Below are 17037 nucleotides of genomic sequence, written 5' to 3'. Positions count from 1 at the left end.
GTGTGTGTGTGTTTGTGTCTGTTATTGTGTGGGTGTCGTGGTCGTAACTCCTGTTTGCTTGGCGTTTCTAGTAGCGGTATCGATGTACTGCCCTTCTCGCCATTTAATTGGAAATTAACTGAGATAACCAGTAGACAGAAAAAAAGACAGGTAATAATAAAATAGAACGATAGGGGAAAAGGCTGTACCTTAGTGTCTTATCCATCCTTTGACTGCTGTGGTGGAAAGCTGCTGTTTCCCTTTCCTTTGCCAGATAACTGGGTTTTGTCTATAATATAATTAAAAATATTCTTTTTGCACTGTCTTCTAAATAATAAGGCGGCCTGCATAAGAGCACTAATATGCCTATCGTCCCTGTCATTGTATTTTTATTCTCTTAGTCTTCTTCTCGTTTGACAAATTCCAATAAATAAATAAAATAAATAAATAAATGTTATTTAAATATATTAAAAGAATTATGCTGTATCTAGTGGAAGACCACTAGATACAGCATGCTTCCAAGCAATCCTCTGCACAACAGGAAAATAAACCTTTGTGACTGCTGTTCCCCAGCAACTAATACATTCTGAGACTTAAAAAATAGTATCTCATGCAGTACATGAATAATCAATATAATTTATCATTGCTACAGTGCTAACTATTTATATTAATGTCACAGATATTGTGATGACAGAAAAAAATCCTAACTTACATCTAAGCAATGTACTGTAACATTTTTTAAGATATGTTATATCAATCATTTTGAAAAAGTTAAAATGAATTTCTCTGTCCCCTTCCTGTCAAGCCTTAACAATTAGTTTTTCAAAAGTGACAATGACATTTGTAATTTGCTTTTTTGGGGAGGCGGGTGCTAAACAGTGACTGATACTTAGATCTGGATAAATAATCGACAAGTAATCCATACACTAGAAGTAAGAAATAAAATAAAAACCTGGAAGAACGCAACTGCAAAACACCACAGCATAAAAATCACGCTCGTGATCATCTAGTTACTGGAACTTGAGCCTGACTTGTGTCTTATGTTTTTAGCAAGAAATCTCTTTCTCTAGTCTACACATTATGATTAGTTTCATGTTTTGTACTAAGTCACAATTGGCTAAGTAAAATTTGCATAATATTAGATTGGGTAAAGGAAAGGCACACTCAGGCTTAGGCAACAACAGCTCTTTATTGTAACAGAACAACTATGTACAATCCAGCGAAGGTTCAGTCTGACAGCAGCCCTTTTATAGGGAGCTGTCAGACCCTTCGACCAATGAGATTGAATCTCTGTTCCCACCGGAACAGAGGACCTTGGTGGAAACCATTATAACAGTTGCTAATATCTAACACCCCTCCCCTCTTAGATGGAATTAACCGACTCATGATGTAGTCACGCAGGTAGGCGGGCTTTTTGCTGGCTTTGCCAAGCCTGCGCAGTTCAGTTGGAGGGTGTTCTTCGGACAGGTTGGACGGACCTGTTGGCTCTGCAGTTTCGCCTGGTGGAAGCTCCTGGAACCTTTCACCTAGAAGGTGAAGCTGGAGCTTCTAGAGCCGGTTCACTCAGAGCTCACTGCGGGCCTGCAACACAACCAGATAAGTGCCGCGGTACCTTCGGGCTTGAGCTGTCTGTGGAAGGAGTGACTTTTTGCTCCTTTTGGGTAGGGCTTTGGCTAACTCTTGCAGGAGTTACCTCTGGTTGTCTAAGAGAGAAGTTGGAGAGGCGGCCACGGAGTTGGTCAATGTGCCTTCTCCAATTCCGACTGTCCTTGAGCTCTAAAAGGTAAGAGCGAGGCCCGGTGATGCCTATCACTGACAGGAATCCACAGAGTTCCCCCAGCGTAGCTGTGGGCGTAAACTGAATCCCCTATCGTAAAATTCCAAATTTTGCTTGTTGAGTCAGGGGGCGATGTGGCAGAATAGTTTGGGTGCAACTGGTCTAAGTGAGACCTTAGTCGGCAACCCATGAGAAGCTCGGAAGGGCTTCTCTCTGTGGTAGCACTTGGCGTGATGTGCTGAATTAGGAGGAAATGGTCAACCCATGTTTGCCAATCTCCCGCGCCCATCCTGGATAGGGCCTGACCATTGGAGGCCGGATGGAATGGAGCGACCAGGGCATGTCTGATTCCCTGTGCTGCTAAGTAGGTCTCGAATTGCATGGCCCTGAATTGGGGCCCGTTGTCAGAGACCAAGACATTAGGCAGGCTGTGAGTGGAAAAAAGTATCCGTAGTACCTTGATGACCGCTTCTGCCATGGTAGAGGTCATGAGGACTACCTCTAGCCATTTCGAGTAGGCGTACACAACTACCATGAATGTCTGGCCATGAACTGGGCCAGCGAAGTCTATGTGCACCCTAGACCATGGTGCTTGAGGTCGCTCCCACTCCTTAGCGGGCACCTCTGGAGGAGCTGGTAGGGACTCCTGGCACGGTGTGCAGGTAGCCACCCATTCTTCTATCTCCTTGTCCATGTTAGGCCACCACACACAACTCCTAGCCAAAGACTTCATCTTGACAATTCCAGGATGCCCTACGTGTAAAGCCTCTAATACTGCAACACGCAGTTTGGGTGGAACAACAACCCGGCCCCCCACAGCAAACAGCCATTAATAACAGCCATTTCATCTCTTTTACAATAATACATTTTGAATTCAGATCCAACAGGCCCCTTGGGCCACCCCCTCCACACCCAGTTCAAAACTTGTTTGATCGTGGAGTCTCTTGCAGAGTGGCGGGCTAGACGAGACAGGACCAGTCTCTAAGCAGTCAATGAGAAGGACTGGCATCTCGGGGGTAGGGTCTGCAAGAAGTTTAGGCAGTGTGCAGTGACTCAAAGCGTCATCATGCCCCAAGTTTGAGCCTGGTCGATGGACGAGGCGATAGGTATAGGTTGCAAGGAAAATAGTCCATCTGGTCATTCGCGGCAACAAAGAAACAGGAGTAGGCCGGTCCCAGCCAGCAAGTCCAGTAGCAGTTTGTGGTCCGTGATGAGTTCAAAATCACGGCCGTAGAGGTACTCATGGAACCTTTTTTATACCGGCCACTGCAGCCAAAGCCTCACGGTCCAGCTGGCTGTAGTTCCGCTCAGCAGTGGACAAGGTCCTTGAGTAATAGGCTATGGGTGCCTCGGTTCCATTGGGCATGCAGTAGTCCTCAGCTCTGTCCTTGGCTCTGACGCCAAATGGGGAAGCGTCGCAAGTTAAAACAAGTGGCAGGGTCTGGCTGTACTGGACCAGGAATGTGTCTGCTGACAGTAGTCTCTTCATTGCGGCAAATGCAGCTGCTTTGGCTCTGCCCCTGGACCACTTTGTGTTTTTTGCTAGTAGATGATGTAAGGGCTCAGCAACGGTGGCTTTCTGTTTAAGAAAGATGCTGTAGAAATTAAGGAGCCCGAGGAATGCCTGCAGCTTGGTCTGATTGCGATGTGTAGGGGCGTCCTGGATTGCTTTTATTTTTTTAGTGGTCGGGTGAATCCCAGAGCCATCGATGAGGTACCCTAGGAATTCAACCCTTGGCACGTTAATTTGGCATTTTTCTTTTTTGAGACGGAGGCCTTTGTCTCTAATTCTGGTCAAAACAGTTCTCAAACGTTTGAATAGTTGCGCCTTATTTGCAGCTGATACCAAGATGTCGTCAAAATAGGGGACGACTCCTGGAATCCCCTGCAAAAGCCGTTCCATGATGCTTTAGAACAGTCCAGGGGCTATACTAACTCCAAATTGCAGGCGGTTACATTTGAATGCATCCCTGTGCATCACAATGGTTTGGGCTTCTACTGTGGCTCCATCTACAGGCAATTGTTGGTATGCCTGCGCCATGTCTAATTTAGCAAATACTTTGCTGGGGCCTAAATAATGCAGTAAATGCTGTACAATGGGTACAGGATAAGCGCTTTGTTGTAACACTTTATTGATTGTGCACTTGTAGTCCGCGCAGATACGGACCGACCCGTCAGATTTGACAGGTGTCACTATAGGGGTCTCCCACCGTGCGTGACCTACCGGCTCTAGGATTCCCTGGCCTATGAGCTTGTCAATTTCCAGATCAAATTTAGGCAGAGAGCAAAAGGTACTCTCCTGGGTTTTAGCCTGATGGGGGCTACGTTAGGGTCCAAATTAAAAGAGATTGGGGTCCCCAGATACTTACTTAGACTGGTGCCGAAGACGTCCTCAAACTCCTTAAAGAATTCTTCGGCGCTCTCGTCTTTTAAGATGTTGATACCGGTCACTTCTAGGCCCAGGGCTTTGAACCAGTCAAGCCCCAGGAGGCTCTGCAGGTCACCGCTGACCACCGTCACTGGAAGCTGGCCGCTGAAGTTTTTGAATTTCACCCGGAAGGTGCTCTGGCCCATGATGGGGACTTGGTTCCCCTGTTAGTTGCAAAGGCGAATGTCAGGAACGCATAGATGCTGCTTCTTCAGGCTAGGGATAGCCTGCTTGAGTGTAGACCACAGCATGATAAATGATGACCCAGTGTCGATCTCCATCTCGCATGGAGAGCCCTCGATGAGGACTGTGACTTTCAGCTTTTTGGGCCGTCTTGTGCGGACTTTGCCGATTGAGGTGTGGTAGGTGACTCTGGTATTGCCTTCTGAACGCCGTGGTGGCGGCTGCCATGCCCCTTGGTTGGGCCTTTGCTGGTGGTTAGGTTGGCTTCTGGGCTTCCAGGTTGTCGTGGAGTGCTCGCTTCTGCAAACCTTGGCGATGTGCTCCTTTCGCTCGCAGTGATGGCAGATGGCGTGGCAGAAACGGCAAAACGATCTGGCATGGTCTCCTCCGCAGCTTGTGCAAGGCGGAAAATGTGGTTCGAACTTGTGCACCGGCTTGGTGCGGTCACTGCGCATGTGACAGCTGTCATTTTCTTTCTGAGCCCTCGTGATGTACGCTTGCGCTCTTCCGTGCGCCTTGTGGAGTGCTTTGGCGCTGCAGGGTTTCTGTAGACTTAACGGCAGATTCAGATGCCCTGGCTTCGTCCAAGGCAATTTGTAGAGTGAGATTAGACTTGGCAAGTAATCTCCTCTGTAAATTAATGTCCCACACACCGCATATGATGCGGTCGAGTATGAGTTCGTCTAGGTCTCTGAACTCGCAGTACACTGCGGCCTTTCTTAGCGCCGCAACATACTCGTTGATAGATTCACCTTCCTTTTGATTGCGAATATTAAATTCATGCTGGCGGACATGCTTAGACTGTTTGGGAGCGTAGTGTGCCCTCAGTGTCTTACCAAGCGACTGATTGGACTGGCGTTGGCTCGGATAGATATTTGGCTGTCTTGAACACTTCCCGTTCACAATAACCCAGGAACATGTTCTTCTTGTGGCCTTCAGAAAGGCCCAGGAGGTCGTTGGCTTCGAGGAAGCATTCGAACCTCAGCATGTATGATTCCTAGTGTTCGGTGACTGGGTCATACAGAGTCAGTAGGGCGTGCATGACCATCTTGTGTTCTGAGAGCGTTTTGAATCTGCCGCTCAAAAATGGCTGCTTGATGCCGTGCTGCGCTCTGGGCTGGATTTACTTGCTGGATTGCTACGCTCTTTTTGGTTCGCCTAGTTGCCTTCCAATCCCACCTTTGTTGTCAGTGTTAAATTGCGTAAAGGAAAGGCGCACTCAGGCTTAGGCAACAACAGCTCTTTATTGTAACAGAACAACTATCTATAATCCAGCAAAAGTTCAGTCTGACTGCAGCCCCTTTATAGGGAGCTGTCAGACCCTTCGACCAATGAGATTGAATCTCTGTTCCCACCGGAACAGAGGACCTTGGTGGAAACCATTATAACAGTTGCTAATATCTAACACATAACATACTAAGCAAAAATCAAAGTGACCACATAATGAATTAACGTGATGTATGAAACTAGTGGTTAATCTGTACTGCCTGGTGAAAAGCTAATAAATACAACTGTTTTTCTGCATGCTGTAGAAGGCAAATCATCTTGGAGTTAATTTTATCATATAGAAAGGAACTTAAAACCCAATAATTGTATTTTCCTTTGATATGACAGTTTGATATGACAGATACGTGTGATGGAAGCTTACAAATTAGCCTTTATGACTGAGCTAGCTCCATTTGAAGGGGGATTTTGGTTGGAGTGTGAATGGAAAAGAACTGTTTTGAAATACATACGGTAAAGGTTGGGATAAGAGGTTTCCAATATGGTAGAAAATGGGAGTTGAACCCTTATTGACTAATGACGATTATGTGTCATCAAGTTGGTGGGACTCATCACAACAACAGAGAGAGATTTTCTCCAGGATGATCTGTCCTTCAGCCTTGTTGTGCTGCTCATTGTAGCAAGGAAGTTGTACATTGTAGCAAGGATGATGAACAACGATGGAAGTGTTTACTACAAAGATGTATTCCCAGCAGAGATGAAAACCATCCTAGCTGCTCAGCAAGAGGGCAACAAAAATACTGGAAAATGCTTGAAACAAATGAATACTTGAGTGACAACAGCAAAGGCATTGTTTCCTATTACACAGGAGAAAGCAATGGAAAAACACCCCTCTATTCTATAAAAAAACCCATTTGAATAGATGATGTAAACATTGTTGGAAATCTAAAGTATGCTGCTTTTGAGTTTAATCAAACAATCCATTTATGAACACTATGGTATGTTTGAATACTTAAAAATAAACGTTGGAAGTGTGTGACAACCCTGTATCTTATTTTTATATATATTTAAATTTGTTTGCTTTTCAATACTTTAAAATATATTATTTTCTATGCAAAAAAGGGAAAAAAAAGAATAGAAATTAAAAATAGCCATACGTTCAAAAGTTAATTCCTCTGAAGACTTAAATAATTACGAATGGGTTAAAAAAATAATATTAATGAATCTTTGCAACAGTTCTAGTATGAGTCAGTACTTGGTTAACAGACACATAAAGCAGCCTCATAGTAAATATTTGGTTCAATTATCATTTTCTGGAAGTGTCTCCCAGAATTTTATATGCCAGCATTTTTTGGAAGCTTATTATTACTTAAGAGTATGATGACAACATGACAGAAGAGAAATAAACATATACACACACAACATAATTTGGAAATTGATAGTATTTTACTCATTTGTCTTGAGTTCAGAACCAAGCAGTGCTGGCTTAGTGTGTATTCAAGCGAAAGATAATCAGGTATAGAAATGTTGACTAAATTGGGAGGGGGGGGGACGGACGCGACATCCTAGAGAAAGATAATGACAAACTACCTGCCTATTATTTTTACCAAGCAAGTTGTATCATGTGCTCATAAAATCACTAAGAGATGAGTTTGACTTCCCCCCTTTTTTTAATGGATGCTTTTGCTCTTTTAAAATATTTATTATTGGAAGAAAAATCCTAGTGAAAAATTCTTAATTATATCTGGAGTATTTATTAGAAAGGCTAGAAAATCTATGTTATAATGTTTTGAGAAGTACGGTATGGTTCTTAGGGGGAAAAATCTTAATTTTATTAGAGAAAGTGGATAAAGATCCACAATAGTTTAAGCTATATTTTTAGACTATAAAATTCCACGATTGTTATTTATGCTGTAATAGATTAAAAATAAACCCTATACGGAGAGTTAGAAACACAGCCCTCCTTTTTGGGAAAGAGATGAAACCAGCGGGGAAGATCTGAATGGACGAGTTTCCTCTGCGTTCTACGGAACAGAACCTGCTCGGCGCGTCCCTAGCAACAGTTTGCGCGGGATCTTTTTGTCTTTGAACGTCGGGGAAACGCCACCCCTCAGAACTGGTTGGGTTATCGAACTGTCGGCTTCTCGTTCCGTCGCGTTGCTTGGCTCCTGAAGCGACTACGTAGTCATTCCCCGCCTACTTGGCTCGGACTGAACACTTCTCCCCTCGGGCAGACAGTTGGGTAAGTTATTCCGTAGGAGGAGAGGCGTTCTGATGACTCCGGAGGGGAGGGGGGCGGACACCTTTATGGGTTGTTTTTTGCATCAAAGAAAATCTCGTGCGATAGAATGAAAGGCATCCTCTGAGCATATGTGTAGCGATCTAATCCTCCTTAGTTTAAGCAGCCCCCACAGCCATAACAAAAGGCACCTTGCCATCCTCTGCGCTTGTGGAGCCTCGTGGTGTGACAAACCACATGTTGCAACTCAAAGACTCAAAGCAGCTCCATTTCTGTTAGTGTTTTCTTGACGGAAGGTGTCCAATTGCTCCTCCGGGTCTTCGCTACTGTCAGGTTAGTAGAAACTAGTTGAGATGCCAAATGCATTTCCTCTGCCATTCTCGTCTCTTTCAGATTATAACTATCTTTGAGGCCATTGCCCTTAGGCATTCCTGGGTGGGATGCTTAGAAAATGAATACCAATTTACTAATGAATTTTGTGCTGTTGGAATTAACCTGAACACATGCTTTCTTTCTCCTCTGTTATTATAAAGCCCCCAATGAGTGATATTTTCAGGCATATCTTAATTCTTCTCTTCCTGTGGATTTGTATTCTGCTGCATTTACTATTTTTCTCATTTACTTTTCCTGCAAAGAGGTGTCAGAAGCACCATATTTGCTTGCTATTTGGCAATTCAATTCTACTAGTTGTCTCCTTTTTTATAAATATAAAATAAATATTTTATAAATATATCAGAACCTGATTTGAAAGAATATATCAAGTTTTAGATATAACATGTTGTTTTGTTTCAGAGCCTGCAGTTTCTGTGAAGAACTTCCTGTAGTTCACCTACAAGCATGACAGATAAGGAGTTTGTCACTTCTAAAGAAATCATTTCATGCCCCTCTGCCTCTGTGACTGATCCTGGGATCTGTGAAGAACTGAGCAAATCTTTTCCCTGGACAAATAAGAAAAGGAAGAGTTGGCTTTCAAGGCTGTGTAAGAAAAAAACATCTTTGTCAGGTGATTAGCTTGCTTAACAAGGAATATAAAGCAATTGTTAATAAAAGAGAACAGTAACTATTTAACAAGAAGATATTCTTTCTTAGCAGATTTTCTGGAGAAAGAAAATAACAGAATGGATGGGAAAAGACTGAAGGCTTATAAATAGAAAACTTTTGGATTCCTTCTAAATCTCCATGAATAGTTGCTACAGTTCAATTAAGCAGTAAATGTCTTGTCTAAAGCATTTCAAAGGAATGGAAACTAGAGAATATAAGAAATTGCGTGTAAATTGATCTGAAGGAGATAGGCAGTTTAGAAATAGGAAATATAAATAAACAAACAAGCAAAAAACTTAAAATCACAGATATGCTGATAGTGCTTTTTGACAGTCCTGTTATTTTTGTTTGTTTAAGGTGATAACTATACTATTTTTACCTAGTATGTCTGAACAATGTTTTTCTGTAATTTTGTCTTCAATAAGTTGTTGGTACTTTGCAAAATTGTCTGGTTGTCTTTAATTCTAGTATGTGTGCATCTATGCTTCTTTTTCCTTTTGTTCTTAGAAAATGGATGGAATTCCTACTGCCTGTCTTCATTAGCTGCCCGAAATATCTGTACTGGCAAACTTCATAGCTCTTGGGATCACTTGGAAACTGCTTCCCTTTGTTGTTCCATATGTAGCACTTCTTCTTGTTCTCTCTTAAATGCACTGACTTGGGGAGAATCCATTCAGGCACTGTCAAGTAGTATCCGTAACCCAAACAAGGCCATCTTCACTGTGGATATTCGAACAACTGAGGTACTAAATGGATTTGCATAACATTGGCATTCCCATAGCATGCCACTGGTGTATACCATATTTTTTTGAGTATAGGACACACCTTTTTTCCTCAAAAGAGGCTGAAAATCTGGGTGTGTCTTATACACAATACAGCATTTTCTGCCTCCCGAAGCCCCACCCCTTCACCAAAATGGCCTTGCATAGCCTTATGGAGGCTTTCAGAGAGCTCCTGGGAGCTGGGGAGGGCAGAAATGAGCATGCTCAATTTTGCCCCCCCCCTGCCCCCAGGAGCACTCTATAAGCCTCCATAAGGCTATGCATGCAATTTTTTTGACAAAAACGGGCTGTTTTTTGCTTGTTTTTGCCCCCCTACCCCCAGGTGCACTCTGCAAGCCCCCCGAAGGCTATTCATGCCTTTAAAAAAAAATGGCCCCGTTTTTGCAAAAAACGGGCCTTTTTTTGGGAGATTTGCAGAATGCAAATCTTTTTTCCCTTTCGGAAAGCTCTTTAATTGATTGATGAGAATTACATTGATCAAGTGCTGTGCCAGCAGAAACAAAGTCTTAGGTGCTGCAGATTGTCAGCAATTTCCTTCTCCAGCACATGGAAAAATACACCTACGTATCTACCTACTTTCTCCCTACCTACTTACTGTATTTCTCCCTCTCTCCCTCTATCTACCTACCTACCCTCTCTCTCTCCCTACCTATCTACTGCATTTCTCTCTCCCCCCCATCTACCTACCTACTCTCTCTCTCTCTCCCTACCTACTGTATTTCTCTCTCTTTCTTTCCCGCTCTATCCCTCTACCTATCTACCTACTTTTTTTAAAATTTGCCTCTTCAAAACCTTGGTGCATCTTATATTCCAGTGCGTCTTATACTCCAAAAAATACAGTATATAGAGGTTCAATAGATATGAAATTCTCTTGTATTTACAGAATATACTGTATCACAAACCTTTGAATAATTCACAAATTTTATTAGGGATAAAATTTGTGGGAAAAGATTAAAACAAAAACACATCTTTTATGGTTTCGTTGTACAATACTGATTTAATTATACTGTAGAATGTATAATTAGAGGCAGAAAGCCTTAGATCTTATTTCATACTTCCCAAAGAACACTGTTAATCTTACAGATTTCTGATATACAAGGATTAAGGATTTCCTCCCATCAATATTAACTGCAATCATTAAAAAGTTTCTTTGAAAAAGCACAGCTACAGAAGATTTTATATATTAACATTTACTTTTGGAACAGGGAATCTGTTACAAATCTGTTTTGAAAATGGAATAGGCTCCATGTCACTTTTTATTCCTTTAATAATAGGTATTTTGGAGTAATTTGTGCCAAAGCTATAACTAGCTTTGTAGGAAAATTGAAACCAAAATGGGGCTAGTTTTACTTTGTTAATAACTGTACTTGGCATGCCACTTTATTGTTAAGGGCCAATTAAGTATTTTTACCAAGATGCTACTGCCTGGTTTTAACACCCATAAAATTGCAGTTGTCTGATTACTCATTTGTTAGCATTTGCTGATTATTTAAGCTTGTAGTACCTAATGAAGACATGTTTGTAAACAAAACTGCAATGATAAATTAATGAGTACTGATTTTTTATCTTTATAAATAAATAGAGCAGAATAGAGTAGGCTAAAACCTCTGTGACTTGATTCACATATTATGCTACACAATTGATTTGGGCTTAGTGTATGCAGCCAATTATGATTAGTTCAATAAAGAAGCCAGTTTTAGAGTGATATGTGAACACAGATGTAAATGATAAAGCAATACTTACTGAAGTTCATCTCATGATATGTCTTGTGCTCAATCTACAAACTATTAAGGTTATGTTCATGTTATAGTTAACCATGATTAATTCAGACCAATTCACCTGAAACACTGGACCGTGACCTAAACAAATCATAAACTAAAATAAGGTTCACACAACAAGCTAAATTAAAACATGGTTTTAATTTAAAAAACTATTACACATGCTAATGATTTATTTAATATCACATCAATTAGTGTTATTTTTGAATAAATATATATTAGAATACTTGTGTACTATTAGAGCACATTGGAATTCAATCCCAGGACACTAGCTTTTTATTTGTGCCCATCACTTGCTATAGAATCAAGTCAAGAAATCTTCAATTCAAATTTGATTCTATTTAATTTGCTTCACAAAATAATTGGAAATAATTTGCTACTATTTGCTTCTGGAATAGTTTTGCCTTAATAAAATTAATGTACTGTATCCGTATTTCTTGGAGATCTCCTACCCTAATATGAAGAAAACCCAACTTTGCTTAGCTTCAAAGTTCACCAGAAGAAAATGTTTCTTGTTCTTTTTTAGATTCTAGTTGCAAATGATAAAGCCTGCAAGATTCTTGGATATAGTACCCAGGAAATGATTGGGCGGAAATTATCTGAAATGATTTCAAAATCCAACTGGGATATTGTGGAAGCTCTGAAAGAAGGATACGCTGATCTTGAAGAACATGGACCAGTAATTCCAGGAACAGTGGTGTGTGATTTCTCTGATTAAGTATTTTACAGCCGAAATATGCTTATCAGTATTTCTTTCCTGTGTAAGATTGAGAGTATCTTGGCGACGTTTTGACGAGGTCCCACTCACCATCTTCCTGGCACCAGCCTAAAGGTGGCGACGGGACCTCGTCGAAACATCGCCAAGATACTCTCAATCTTACACAGGAAAAGACCTGATTATGCCAAGACCTGCATATATATACATACATACATACATACATACATACATACATACATACATACATATACATACACATGTCATATATATATGACATGTAGTAAGATAATGTGCTTTGGTTTAATATTTCTGCAATGCTAGAAAAATCTGAATGTACTTAAATATACATAGAAGATCATGTACAGTGTATGTACATGAAATATGATATTGATTTTTTTATTATTATTACCACAGCATAAGTAGTCTAATTCAAGAGGACATATGTCTATTTGTGATTAATACTCATCTAGGCTATTAAAAAATATATATCCTAGCCTCAGAATTAGCTATACTGAATAATTGTTTTTAAATAATGTACTCCTTTATGATAAAGAAGCATGACTGGTTCATAAGAAAATCAAACCTTTTAAATCCTTTTCTACTGATGACAATTAATCAGACAAATTGGTTTGTTCTGTTTTACTGCACTTCACTAAATTTCCCACCGGTAGTTATTCTTTAGGAGACCAAATTGCTTTTAAAGATAGTGCTACCATGCTAGTTGAAAAACTGGCTATTTTATTTAGAAGTTCACATACACATAGAGATACATTTGCTTACTCAGAAATATAGACTATGAACTGTGTTCTACAAAACCAATAAAAATTCTTGTGGCATCTGAAGAACATTTTTGTTGCATAACCTTTCCACAGTTAGGGGAATTACTCTTCCTGACTAGGGTACTATATGCAGTAAGAATAGAAATTGATCAATCTGGAAATTTTTGCCTTATTTTATGCCAACTAACATGCCTAAAATATTCAATCCCGTTCATCCTGCACAAATTAACTCAGAAATAAAACTCCCTGGATTCTATACATTTATTTTTGACCTTTAAACAAAGATCTAATCTGAAGATTCTATATTGTTACTGCTTGTACCTGACTTAATTTACACTATACTTGCTTCTGTGATAAATTTGAAGTGGGATAATATCATTGATTATAGTTTGTAGATTTGTAGTGAGAATTATTAAGAATCTATGCATCTTTAACTTAAAACAGCTCCATGGACCCCTGAGGGATCGCAATATCACAGGGAGTCTGTGAAGGCTTGAATAGTTTTTATGATACAAATCTTAAGTTAAGTCTTGGGGGTCTGTAGCCATATTCCATGGCCACAAAATATATTTAAAGGGGTTCTGTGGTGAAGAAAAAGTTGAGAATCATTAACTTAAACTATTCAAAAACTGCTATTCAAATATGTAAAATTTTGATAAAATTCCTTGCGGGATGTGTCTTAAATCATCTACAGAATATAAATATCCTAACTCAAGCTTCTGAAATCTTGAATAATCATGGCAAAATTTTATATGCAAAATTCATTATGGTACAGTCATCTGGAAATAAAACTATTTTGATAAAATTTGGTAGAATAATTTCTATATAATTAGTGAAAGTTCATATCTACAAATATCATGCATATCTTCATTAACATTAAAAACGGATGAAGTATAGAAATAAATTCTAAAAGACAATGTTTAAAGGCTGCCTTTCTAAACCTGCAATTTAGAAAGCTAACATGTATTTTATCACTAGGTAGATGCCATTTCCCAGAATAATGAAAAGATCCCTGTCACTATATGGACCAGAAAAATTAAAGGACATTGCAGTCAGTACTGTGTTGTTGTTTTGGAACCTGTGGAAAGACTCTCTGCTTCCGTTTCCTTCAAAAGTAATGTGAGTAAACCAGCAAAATAATGGAATGGAAATTACAGAAACATGGATGTCAAACCTCACGTTAGCCAACTTTATCAAAGAAAAGAAATAGGAATGTGCTTGCTTGTGTTCTCTTATAATTTACACAAGAACCACTGATCCTGAAATAATACAAGAGGAACTGAAATTCTTTAAATAAATTATTTGATAGCTGTACAATATCTTGATCTTTATTGATGTGAAGTAGCTGTAATAAATAGTCTATGATTCATGGAGGTAAATGAGACTTATTTCTTTAAATGTTATTGTTGCCCTCTCATAGAAAGGCATGATGTAAATATTTTAAGTAAAATTAGTATAGAAATTAGCAGGAATATAATATAGAACTATTGTAGAGGTTCATCTGTCCTAAAGTAGTATTTCAAGGCTCTATTCCTTAAATGAAGAGCCAACAATATTGTGTTTGGTCACTTTAATACTGCTATAAAACTATTGCTTTAGAACTGAATGTCTAGCATTTGTAATACAAATTACGTTGAACTCTCATATTAAGGGAGAGATTACTTCTTGTGACCCCCTTTTTGCTCACCTTCATGGATATTCATCATCAGAAGATGTGGTTGGTCACTACATACAAGATTTGATACCTTCTATCCAACTTCCTGCACCTGGGAAAAAAATTCCAAAGGTACCATTAAGTTTATTACAGACAATTATTGCCTTGAACAAAGGAACAAACAAACGAATGAATGAATGATTTTTACATAAAACAATGTTTGGGGTTAACGTCAACTATATGATAGTAATTTGAAACCTTTACTCTTTATTTTCTAGTCTTTATCAGTGAAAATTTTAGTAACTTAGATTTGCGTTATTGTGTGATTATACCTTTCTTCTTTCAGAATATCAAAATTCAGAGATCTGTTGGCCGAGCGAGGGAAGGTACAACATTCCCTCTCAGCTTGAAACTCAAAGTAAATCCCCTTGTTGATGAAGTTATTTCAGTATCAGATGACCCTCCACCAGCTATGGATGTTGAAACTTTGGAAAATAGCACCCCTTTACCAATAGATTGTTGCTTCTCTGCTACCATCTGGGTGTTCACCACTATCAGCGGATTGGTAACCATTCAGGCAGATGGTACAATTTATGGAATTAACAATACGTTTTCCCTAATGCTATTTGGTTATGAGAAGAAAGAACTATTAGGCAAGGTAAAAATCTTTTAATTCTCTAAAGAAAAAGTTTTTGTACAGTGCAATCTTTCCTAGAATGATGTCCTCTCTCAAAAATGTATTTAGTTTCAACTACCAGATTTCAAGTCTTTCATATTATCCATTGTCTAATCCCATGCTGTTTGGAATTTCTACAAATTAGAATCCAATTCATTTGAGGGCCATCAAATTGGGAAAACTGCAAATTGTTGGGGATTTTGACAGCCTTTAAAAGCAGAGGTCCCAACCCCCTGGCCACCGACTGGTACTGATGCATGGCATATTAGGAACCGGGGATGAGCGGTGGGCGAGGAGTGAAACGGAAACCATGCCCCCCCCAAGTCCATGGGGAAATTATCTCCCACAAAACCAATTGAGCAGCAAGTGAGCGAGTGAGCAAACCAAAACCATCTCCCAGGTCCATGCAAAAATTGGCTTCCACGAAACCAATCTTTGGTGTCCAAAAAGTTGGGGAGTGCTGATCTAGAGCAGTGCATTTTTGACCACCCAAATTTTTGATTACAATCATGGCCAGAGATGATGAGTCATAGGTAGACAAGATCTGGGTGTTCAAGATTGGGAAGGACTGATCTTGATACCAGGATATTATTAATTAAACTACCAGATTTTTTTTTCATTTCATCATTAAAGGATGGAAAAAGTTCACTTATAAATTTCCAGCAGCAAGTTGCATTTTACAATAGTAATCCCTATGTTCGTCTTTAAAAAAAAAGAATTGGTTTCTATTAATTGCCACAGAATAAGAGGAAAGGGATGAATTCTATAATTTCTCATTTTCTATTATAGAATATCACTTTCTTGATTCCTGGATTTTACAAGAACATGGATAAGACTGATTCTTCTTTGCAACTTCCACAATCTAGAGAAAGCTACGTGAATGCAGAAAATACAAATTCCTCTGAAGGAATGCAGAAGGATGGTTGTGCTATTGGGAAAGGTATGTTTTATCCACAGATAATATTGTTCACCTGAAATAATGTTTTGTTTTTAATAGATTGTGTTCGGTATCTGATTTTATAATTATGGGGTGTTAACATACTGTATTCGGAACATAGCAAGGTCTAGGCTCTAGTTTTTATTTTGTTTGAGGCAAATCCATTTATAAAAAGATTTTTTTTATGGAGACTAACTTGTAATTGCACCCTTGATATTGGGAACTGTCATCACTATTAGAATCCGAGTATATCTTTGTAGTATATAGTGCAAGGTGATTGTCAGTGAGCTCTAGCTGCATTAAAAGACAATGCTGAATAAAAGTACAGGATTCAGCATTATTATATAGATTACAGGCAGACCTTGACTTCCAATTATTAGTTTGGTCACCATTTCAAGTTGCAATGGCACTGAAAAAAAATGACATATGACAGTTTTTCACATAGCCATTGTAACATCTCCATGGTCATATAATCAAAATTCAGATGCTTGGCAACTGGCATGTGTTTATGACTGTTGCTGTGTCCTGGGGTCATGTTATCACTTTTTGCAACCTTCTGACATGCAAAGTCAATGGGGAAGTTAACAATCATGTTACTAACTTAACAACTGCAGCAATTCACTTAACAACTGTGGCAAGAAACATTTTAGAATGGGTCAAAATTCACTTACCTTTTTTGCTTAGCAACAGAAATTTTAGGCTCAATTGTGGTTGTAAGTCAATGACTACCTGGACAAAGAAGGAGATAATTTAAATTCACATTCCCAATGGAACCAGGTTGCAGAGAATTAAGTGGGAGATTTCTGGGAATTGTATATGTAGGCTCAAAATTAAAAAAAGGT

General features: G+C 39.4%; 1 protein-coding gene across 2 annotated transcripts in view; it reads left to right on the top strand.

The window, feature by feature from the left end:
* The first annotated feature begins 19 nt into the window (after positions 1–19).
* The window catches only part of PASK (PAS domain containing serine/threonine kinase), a 43068-nt gene continuing 26050 nt past the window's right edge, over positions 20–17037 (top strand). Inside the window, exons 1-8 of one of the 2 annotated variants that reach the window (XM_081956580.1) lie at positions 20–150; positions 8623–8833; positions 9379–9614; positions 11958–12128; positions 13907–14047; positions 14580–14714; positions 14929–15240; positions 16048–16198. In XM_081956580.1, the coding sequence (XP_081812706.1) occupies positions 8668–8833; positions 9379–9614; positions 11958–12128; positions 13907–14047; positions 14580–14714; positions 14929–15240; positions 16048–16198 (1312 nt within the window). In that variant the 5' untranslated portion in view covers positions 20–150; positions 8623–8667. Of the gene's footprint in view, positions 151–8034; positions 8164–8622; positions 8834–9378; positions 9615–11957; positions 12129–13906; positions 14048–14579; positions 14715–14928; positions 15241–16047; positions 16199–17037 lie in introns of those variants that run through there. The other variant, XM_081956581.1, reaches the window with a different exon arrangement.

This window comes from Natrix helvetica, assembly GCF_964273705.1.
Source record: "Natrix helvetica genome assembly, chromosome: 5".
Lineage (NCBI taxonomy): Eukaryota > Metazoa > Chordata > Lepidosauria > Squamata > Natricidae > Natrix > Natrix helvetica.
Note: the sequence above shows the minus strand (reverse complement) of the source record. Positions and strands in the feature narration are given on the sequence as shown.